The sequence below is a fragment of the Olea europaea genome, unplaced genomic scaffold, assembly GCF_002742605.1.
Source record: "Olea europaea var. sylvestris unplaced genomic scaffold, O_europaea_v1 scaffold797, whole genome shotgun sequence".
NCBI lineage: Eukaryota > Viridiplantae > Streptophyta > Magnoliopsida > Lamiales > Oleaceae > Olea > Olea europaea.
Genome location: NW_019266402.1, coordinates 269,819 through 279,908, shown reverse-complemented (window position 1 = coordinate 279,908; position 10,090 = coordinate 269,819). Strand labels below are relative to the sequence as shown.

Sequence of the window (10,090 nt, the reverse complement as noted above, 5' to 3'; positions counted from 1 at the left end):
AAAAAATTGGAGAGCATATATTTCAACCCCAGCTTTGGCATTGGTTCCAATTAAAATATCGTGGAACAATTCCCTCCCAATCAAAAACTGAACCCAAACAAGCAGAGAGGCGCTCACACTGTCCAGGGTGGAAGGAGGTTGAACATAATCTGAAGTCAAGTGAGCAGGAAAAGGAAAGAATGAAGGAATCAAATTTAAGGTATAAAAGAATGAAAAAATGTCCCTACTGGACATATTTACAAAGTTCAATGGGTCAATGACTAGCCCATAGTAGCTAGCAAAACGAAGGGAAATGGATAGAGCACCAAGTGGTGGAAATTATGCTCTCAACCATAGTTGAGTGAACCAAAGGGGCCCACTGCCAGTGGGAGATGCACCATTCTTCAGTTGAGATTGAAGGGAAGTCATGCCTCTATAAAGTACAGCTAAAAAGAAGGAATATAAGTTCAAAGGCCTACCATGCGCCAAATCATGCGCTATGGGTAAGTAGCTCGTAGAAGGTTTCATACTTGGCACGCAGAGAATATATTTACAGAGCCAAAATTGAAGAAAGGCCACACGCTCAGTATGGGAATGTTCAATGCTTGAATGATTATAAAAGTCTTGCATGCTTGAATAGGACTCAGTAGGTTTCTTGTCAAATTTCGAGCCAACACTGGAAATCAAGATACCAGGAAAGATGGTATCGCCCAAAGGCGGAAGATTTACTAGGGTTCCAATGTCCCTTAAAGTAATAGACATTGGACCAAGAGGGAAAACGAAGGTATTATATTTAGAAGACCAAAAACTCAAAGCAATCGGAAAAAGCACTGGGTCGAAAATTGGGGGTTGAAGAGCGATTTCTAATAAGTCTGAAATCCTAGCACGATCAAAAATCACCTTGGAAGGGCCATAATTCACAAGACGTGCATGCCATCTACGAAAAATAACATCAGCTTTGGGCCAAGTGCGAATACTTTTTTCGCGAATCGGCCTCAATGGTAGAGAGTTCAGGAACGGAGGGTCTTGAGTGCAAGGGAACAGCTGGCCCACCGCCACTTGTCCAACGGCTTCGGCATTATTGAATGATGGACCCAGATAGAATTCATTGAGGTCAGCATTGGCTTGTGCAAAAAAGTTTGGATTTACATAAGGCCTAGTAAGGATTTTCTGGAAATCTTCGAAACTAAAAGAATCATTAGATTGAGTTTGTGAAGTCGCCATTGGGTGCAAAGTACAGTTTTGTTCAGATCTGCTTGAGAAACGTAGCAGAGAAGGAAGAAGATGAACAGTTAAATAGTGAGGAGGAAGCGCGAAATATAGAGACGTGGTTTAGTGGTGCGATGAAATGGCGTGTCTTTTGGGTTTATAAGGGTTTGTAACGTTGCACCTTTTCAAGCTATAAAAGGAAATAATGATTGAAATTCTTGGAAATTTCAAATGTTGTTGGAAAATACAAAGTGAATATGGTAAAGATTAATAATTGGTATTAATTCTGCCATATTGGGGGTAATTGTTGACACACTAAAAGTGCAGCCCAAATCAAATAGCCCAAAGAGTGAAACCCAATTGGGGAGTTCAAGATAAAGGTCCAAACAAGATTATTGATGAATGCAGTGGAAGCCCACGAACACAGTAACATCATCACCCAAGCTTGCAAGACGCCCAAAATCTGAGTGAATGGAGTGCCTCAGTCGCCCAAAGCGATGACCCCGTTCTCGTCCAAACTTTCAAATCGCCTAGGATCTTAGCAAGCATAAAATATTATGGTTATCGAGAATATCATTTATTGAAGCAGTTATTGAGTGATCTTATCACATTCCATGATTCAAGGAGTCCAGTTGAAGGCGGTTGAACGACAAAGAGTAATGGCAGAACTTAGAGACGGCAGTTCCACTACAAGTTAGCCACCATAAAGAAAGTGGGTAGTTATAAAGCAATTAAGCAGTTTCCAAGCGGTTTGTCACGAGGGAATATAAAAAGGAAGAGAAAACATAGAAAAGAGGCCGGAATCAAACACTCTCAAACAGAGAATATGTAATTTTAATTTCTTAGCTTAAATTTAAACACTTCTTTTAGTACTCGTGTGCTTGCGTCCCTTCGAGGCATTCTGTTTATTTTCAATTGTAAATCATCGTCAATAAAACACCATTTTTGGGGACTTTGTCTCAAGAGGTCTGTTTCTTACACAATCGTTTGATCCCTTTTTTAATTGTTAGCGACTACTCGCGCGAAACAATTTTATTATGGGACATTTCATATTATTATTATTATTATTTTAATATTGTATTTTGATCACCAACTCCTGCACAAAGTACAAAGAGGTAAAATGAAATCTAAGCTCTCGTTTGATAGCAATTTTTCATCCCAAAAAATTAATTTTTTATTGTTATTTTCACGATTTCAATCAGCATTTTGACTTATTCAATCGTAGGTGGGATCCACTTTTCTCTCCAATGGTTAAAAAATCAACTCTCATAATCACTATCGAACACATTCTAAATCTTGCACGAAAGGAGAGCCTGTATTTAACTAGATCTTAATTTTTGCTTTTGAGTGATTAATTCAATTTTTCACGGACTATTTTCCAAATTCATTTAAGATAAATTACGCAATTATGATATAATTATATGTTTAAAGAAATGGTCAGCCATGGCACTTTTCATGACATTATTAAAGCAAATCTTTAGGGTTCGGTGGGACTATTAAATATCTAATAAATCTGATTTGCACATCTTCATCTTATAGTTGACCAGCTGAAGGCACGGTTCATTTCTGCTTGATATTTTTCTAGATTAAGGTTTAGAAGCTTCTAATTTGATTAAAAATCAGCCACGTGTGAGAATATTAATCTTTTCTTTGCTTTTTTAGTGATATGCAAGGTGCAATAATCGAGAAAAAAAAGTATAAAAATGAAAAAGCATTTAAAAGAAACGCAAAACAAAAATTTGCTCGCAGGCTCTAAATCAAACCAAGCATATAAGCTAATAGCACGTTATAGAGAGTATACATTCGAACTTAGACTGACTTGTTTGCTTTGTAAAAGGAAGAAAGTAAAGTGTAAAACTCATTTAAATCGTGTTAGACTTGACAATACTTCGAATAATTCAAAACAAGTTCGTGCTGACCAAAAATATATCTAAAATCTCCGGCAACTAGTATGGTTTGCCATGCAAGGGACCACAAGATAAGTGCCAACCTAGATCCACCATTATCCAATCAGACAGATATCATAAAAAAATTTCGTGATGCAAAATGTTCATCTTGACTAGTAAAGAATCAACTATCAAGTACCACAAATTGTACTAAAATCTTAACACCCACTAGTGAAACTGCCAATGCCACACAAAGAAAGATAAATTTATATTATACTTGGCTGGTCCCTTGTTTGCACGATCTACATACACTTGGGTTGACGTGGAGTGCGGCCTGCGGGGGGTGGGGCGGGTGGGTTAATGAGATAAAAAGGTGAAGTACAATATCAAGAAAGAGAGGTATTTTGTCTGGATTTGCCTGTTGTATGGAAAAGGACTCGAGTATAGGGAATTTCTTATCGAATTCATACTGATATTGAAGCGTTGGAACCTGATTCACCTGTTTTTTTCCATCTTTCAATGATTCCAGAATATTTGTTGTCCGTCAAAATTTTGAATTAAAATTTTCGGTACTTATAACATTATAACATGATTGATAGTAGTATAATAGCCTTCCAAAAATCTTGATTTGCTAGGAAACTTTGTCCTTTTAATGGACTCCCCGAGGGCTCTACCTCGTTAAGAACAAAAACACTATATAAATTATATAAATTATTTTATAATATAACTCAGTATAGTGGTTTTCTTGTAATGATCACAAACTGATTGAATCCTTCCTCTCTATCTAAAACCAAGGAATTGTAGGCCAAGAACTGTTTGATAAAATAGCTAAAAGGGATGAATGGTGTCATTGGGCTTGAATCATATCTTGATTCAGATAATTCTGAGTTTGGTGAAATTGACCCTACTGGAAGATATGCGAGGGTATATTTGTTATTTGATTTTTCATTGCCACTGATTGTTATCCTTAATTTGATAAATTTAAGGTTGTTTCTTTGCTTCTTCCAATTGCAGTACAATGAAATTCTTGGTAAAGGGGCTTTTAAAACAGTGTAAGCGGCTATTTTCTGCACTTCCTTTCAGCAGAATTTGATAGTTTTAGCATTGTAATTTTTTCTTTTTCTTTTTTTCTTTTTTTTTTTTTTTAATTTTTTGCTGCAGCTATAGAGCTTTTGATGAGTATGAAGGAATTGAGGTAGCCTGGAACCAGGTGAAGCTTTATGATTTTCTGCAGAGTCCTGAAGATCTTGAGAGGTTGTATTGTGAAATTCATCTGCTCAAAACTTTGAAACACAGAAATATTATGAAGTTCTACACTTCTTGGGTTGATACTGCCAATAGAAACATCAATTTCGTGACAGAGATGTTCACCTCTGGTACACTGAGACAGTATGTTGTTGAATCACCTCGTCTAAAAGTATAATCATTTAAATTTTGTCACTCCTCCACTCGCATGCCTAATCTATTTTTTTATCAAAGGTCTGTCATGTGCACAAATTTCGTAAAATTTCTTAAACCGGAAGCAATGAGACTTGTTCCCAAAATCTTAGTAGATTTTGCAATGATGCAATATTGAACCATGCAATCTAAAAGTTTAAACATTTAGACAAGGTGGTTCAAAATTACTAATGAGTATCTACAAGCTTAAATATTCTACTTTTGAGATTCTATAAACAGGGTATTTCCAAATTTTCATGTTCTAATTCGATATTTTCGTTTTTTAGGTATAGGCTGAAACATAAGAGGGTTAATATTAGAGCAGTAAAGCATTGGTGTAGACAGATTTTGCAGGGTCTTCTTTGTCTCCACAACCATGACCCTCCTATTATTCATAGAGATCTCAAGTGTGACAACATTTTTATTAATGGGAACCAAGGAGAAGTCAAGATTGGTGACCTTGGCCTTGCCACGATTCTAAGGAAATCCCACCCTGTTCGTTGTGTAGGTAAGGTCTGGAACATCCCAAATTTCCTCGACTCTTATCCGATAGTTGTCAAGTTCTAATTCATATGAAATAGGAGCATGATGATGTGTATTTTGCTCTAGCTTTGATTACTATTGATAAGAATGAGGGAGTCAAGGAGAACCTCAGTGTTTCAAATTAGACGTTTCATTAGTCTTGATTTATTAGTATCTCTCAGGAACACCGGAGTTCATGGCTCCAGAGGTATATGCGGAGGACTACAATGAATTAGTTGATATTTATTCATTTGGTATGTGCGTTTTGGAAATGGTGACATTTGAATATCCATATAGTGAATGCACTCGCCCTGCTCAGATTTATAAGAAAGTGATCTCTGTAAGAACTCTGAACAACTTATGTAATCAATTGCAGCATATTTGGTTAAGCTTTAAAAATAGTTCATTTACTTATTGGCCAAAAATGAGAGAGTAACATTTGGTACTAAAGTTTTTGAAAAATGTAAATTTTTAAAAACTTTGGCACAAAAGTTACTTTAAAGTAAGCTTAGCCAACCGTGCTCCTAGAGACTTCCCTCTCCAAACTTTGAGGTAACAGAACTACTTTTATGAAGGGAAAGAAGCCGGGTGCTCTTTATAAAGTTAAGGATCCCGAGGTGCATCAATTTGTTGAGAAATGTTTAGCTACAGTGGCTGACAGGCTATCAGCAAGGGAGCTTCTTAATGATCCTTTCCTCCAAATCGATGATTATGATTCTGATTTGAGGCCATTAGATTATTACAGAGATTACGATGAAGTTGGTCTTTGGTTAAGGCAGCCGGTCTCGAGTGTTCATAATAGTAACAGCTCTTTTGTTGATGGTTACTCCAATTATCTTGGTTATGAACAAAAGAATGACTTGGAGACCCATTCTATTGAATATGAAGCAAATGAAATAGATATGTTCACGAGTCAAGATGATGATCACTTGGAAAACGTTGACATTACAATCAAAGGGAGAAGAAGAGAAGACAATAGCGTCTTTTTGAGAATAAGAATTGCAGATAAAGAAGGTATGCTTTATTTTCATTTAATTCTTTGGTGACATCTCATTGCATGTTTTGTCCACAGTATTCTATAGAAGTATAGTGTCTAGTAGACCAAGCTCAACTCTTGTATTCTGCTCTTTGCAGGCCATGTCCGAAATATTTATTTTCCATTTGACATTGAAATTGACACGGCTCTTAGCGTCGCTGCTGAAATGGTTGCCGAGTTAGATATCAATGACCAAGGCGTGACTAAGATAGTGGAGATGATCGAGAATGAGATTTCTTCCTTGGTACCAGAGTGGAAAAGGGGCGAAGAAAGTCTTGATGATGCGAACAATAGTTACTGTCAGAATTGTGCTTCAGATGCTTCTCTTGTAGAATGTTTGTCCTCACATGGGCTGGGCAAAGACCTTCAAGTTCTTCAATGTTCGAAGCATGGATGTGGTGAAGTACATGGCCGGTTTGAAGAGATCGCGCACCAGTTCGAGGCACCCAAGGAATGTGTTACAGAAGTTGCTCCCATGGCGTCAAGCCAGTCTAATGGCACGCACTATACTGATATAAGGGCGCAACACGAGGGTCCTGAATTATCTTCTGTTGATAATGATAATTATGAAACTGTTGACCGATCAAGGAAGGATTACAGAACTACGAGGATTGAGGAGGAGAAGTCATCCAATGTGAGAGGTTCCCGGACTAAAAATCCTTCTACTCCGGCAGAAGATTATGAGAATGAGACAAAGGCAGGAGCTGAGTTGGCTCAAGGCCAAGTATCACATGCCATTGAGAGAGCTTAGAGATCATCAACTATCGTCTACTACTGATTCCAGCACACCGAGAAGAGAAGGGTGAAGTTGTTGAATCTTCTGCCTCAGGGAAGCATTTTACTACCTTTGACTCCATCAATGGCAGAACAAATCGTACAAATCAGAAGGTTCACGATTATGAGTCCACATATAATTCTTGTAGTCCAGTGCATATGATCACTGCCAAAAGTTTCTATACTGGTTCCTCGCTTCAAAATTCACTTCACAGGGCCACTGCTGACTTCTCTACCAGTTGATGCTAAAGATATCTAAATCTTTGCTTTTGCTCCATGGTGAGAGTTCCACAGTTTTTGCAGCTAGTAGATTCTCTGCTTCTGACAAAAGTGACTTCTACTTGAGTTGAAACGATTCACATTACTAACTAGTAGCAGAAAAGTACTTGACACGATTAAAGAAAGAAAAAAAAAGGAAGTGAAAATCTGTGTCATACTTTATAATGTCCATCAAGTGCTTCATATCAAACATGCCCTTAATGCACCATATAGTTGTTACAAATCAAGTCTCTGAAGTTATCTTTTTCTAATTTCTATTTGTGACTGAACTGTAGAGCCACTCTTCCTTTTATAATGTCAATAGTAAAATAAGGATTCAGTCTCCAAACTTTCATCTAAAACGCCCATTTTAAACATAGAAAAGTCTACTGTAAAAAATGCATTCTTCTCCACCGATTGACCTCATGTGGCAATGTAATATGAAAGATCGGATTCGTAACCTTGATGGAAGATGAAGGTACAAAAACATATTCTCTTATCTGAACGACGAGTATTTTCCATGAAGTTTCCTAATCTTCCTAGACCTTCCCTCTCTTTTGACAAATAAAAGTAAATCATGCCTATTCTACATTCAGTTGTTGGTGCTGCTATTAAGGCAATAAAAAAAGGGGGTTAGGTTGTTTACACTTTACATGAGTAGACCATCCACTCAATTGAAGACCAACCAAATATTCCCAAACCCTAGTCACCCACTTTCGGGTAAGATATTCAGCCCCCGTTTGGCCCCCATTAAATTCAATTACATTATATTCCATTTTTCTCTCTCTTATTTTTAACCACACAATCTTCCATAAAATAATATTATACGTAAATCGAAAACTTTTCCTTCTTATTCAACCACTCATTTTTCAAAAAAATACTATTCCCCACATTTTCATTTTCAAAAAATGGGGGCCAAACGAGGGCTTAAATCCTACGTGCATTAGAACTCAAGGCAAACTCTTTATTATTATTTTTATTATTGAATGAATACCTGTAGAGTCTCTTTTCTTTTCTTAGCAGATAAGATAAGGAAAAAGAGACATCTATATGGGATTCTTTTCTATCAATAGCAACATGATCTCGATAATTTTAACTACGCTTCTAAGTTCTAATTACAGTTGCATGGGCCTATCCACGCCAGAAGAGACGGCAGTTTAATGTACCATTAGATTAGACAAATGTTCGAATTCATTATCTAACCTTTTGGCTTTATACTTGTTTTTCTATGAGTTATGTAATGGAATTTTTCACTTGATTGTGTCTTAACGCAATCAATCAACTAAGCTTAAACACTTCATTTTCGAGTATACCAAATGTGCAATTAGATCTTGAGTTTTGCCTTTGTTAGAGCTACGGCACTGCATAATGTATTTTTTCAGTTATTTTTTCATTCGTATAACATTCTGACTTAACGTGTCATCAACACATCCTATTATTCTTTTTTTCAAAAAATCACGTGTCTATATATCCTTGTCGTATTCATTTAGTATCATGCTCATTCAACTCAAAACAAATTTGATATGTGCATCACTCAAACCCAAATCATTGGCCTATACCTTTGTTTCTTACTTTCGGTTGCAGTGACCCGACGCAACTTAACAATAAAAAGTTTGGAGTTTAACCGAAAATCTAGCTGTATCAATAGTATGTAAAAGTTCAAAATTAAGATTTAAGAAAATAGGTTTTAGACTACAAAAATTAGATATTAATTAAATTTTATATATGAAATAATTGACTAAAATTTTATTTTACAATTAAATATATTAAATTCACAGTTCTATATTATTTGATTGCAAATTATTGAATTAATTGATTACGAATTATTTCTCGATTATGAATTAAAATTAATCGGGGTACAAATCAAAATTTTATAAGTAACAATTTATTCGTTGTTCACAAATCAAAAAATTTATAGGTCACAATTTATTCGTCGATCAAAAATCACAAATTTTATAAGTCACGATCCAAATTTTTATATCACATATTATTTATTAGTTACAAGTTATTGGTCACAAAATATCTAATATATTGGTCACAATTTCAAATAACTAGCACAATCAACCAAACAATTTGTGCCCATCCACCACCACTTGTGCATCGCCTCACCATCGCACCGCAGACAGCATCGCCATCAAACCCCACCACTGCTAGAGCCATCCCCGCCATCTCCTGACAATCGATAAATACCACTGCACACCGCCAGAGCCATCACCATGCCGCCAGAGCCACTACACACAACATACACCTACAGCACACATGACTGCACCACCACACCACCCAATCACTACATCACACCACTCCGCACACAGCACCATAAACGCACCCCTACTACACCCACCGTAGCTCTCCATCACGTAACCACCATCAACATTGTTAGAGTTGTGATGCCAATTTTTGGAATTATAACTCAACATTGGGCTATGATGATAAATTGGGCTAAGCCCATTACAGATACTACAACCCATTGCCCGATAACTCAAACAAGAGGCCCAAAACCCGAGCCCAACGTTTGGCCACGTTTGTTGCTCCGGACCATTGGATCTCCTAAGTAATATCAACGGTGATGATATTTTATATAAATAAAAGGCTGATGGTTTGCCCTAGGGAATTTCGATCACTCTCTTTCTGCCTCCTGAACTCTCTAGAAAGGCCGACTTTCTGGTTCTCTTTCTGAGTCGTCTTCTTTGTGATTTTTCTGATTTCTTTAGTGATTCAGAGTTTATTCTGTGGGAATCTTAGTGATTCTTGTGAAAGGGATAAGGGTTGCTATTATAAGGGGGTTTTTTTCCTACTGGTCCGTCGAGGCAACTGCGTTCGGTTTCCTGTGTATGGTTTGGGTATATTTTGGGTCTCCTAGTTTGTACAGAAGGGTACAATGGTTACTGAGCCCATGAGTCGATGAAATCTTTCTGTAAATAGATTTTTCGAGTCTGTAATTTTACAGTGATATTCTTTGAAGTATACTTTGTGTATTCTTTGAGTTCTT

General features: G+C 36.8%; 1 protein-coding gene across 2 annotated transcripts; it reads left to right on the top strand.

Annotated features, from left to right (window-relative positions):
* Nucleotides 1–3,494: 3,494 nt before the first annotated feature.
* On the top strand, nucleotides 3,495–7,362 carry LOC111391490 (probable serine/threonine-protein kinase WNK9). 2 transcript variants are annotated; one of them, XM_023016722.1, is made up of 7 exons: nucleotides 3,495–3,998; nucleotides 4,089–4,126; nucleotides 4,236–4,328; nucleotides 4,799–5,019; nucleotides 5,216–5,373; nucleotides 5,609–6,047; nucleotides 6,168–7,362. In XM_023016722.1, exons 1-7 carry the CDS (start codon nucleotides 3,912–3,914, stop codon nucleotides 6,818–6,820), a joined length of 1,689 nt encoding a protein of 562 aa, XP_022872490.1. In that variant the 5' UTR covers nucleotides 3,495–3,911; the 3' UTR covers nucleotides 6,821–7,362. The 2 variants fall into 2 exon arrangements, with proteins under 2 accessions (XP_022872490.1, XP_022872489.1); XM_023016721.1 differs by having other exon boundaries at nucleotides 4,236–4,463.
* Nucleotides 7,363–10,090: the final 2,728 nt, after the last annotated feature.

Bases quoted from the DNA above. Each gene is read 5' to 3' on its own strand.
- LOC111391490 (XM_023016721.1), top strand. From the start codon at position 3,912: ATGAATGGTGTCATTGGGCTTGAATCATATCTTGATTCAGATAATTCT. The intron at 4,464-4,798 runs GTATGTTGTTGA...TTCGTTTTTTAG, and splicing joins ACCTCTGGTACACTGAGACA to GTATAGGCTGAAACATAAGA. The intron at 6,048-6,167 runs GTATGCTTTATT...TGCTCTTTGCAG, and splicing joins AAGAATTGCAGATAAAGAAG to GCCATGTCCGAAATATTTAT.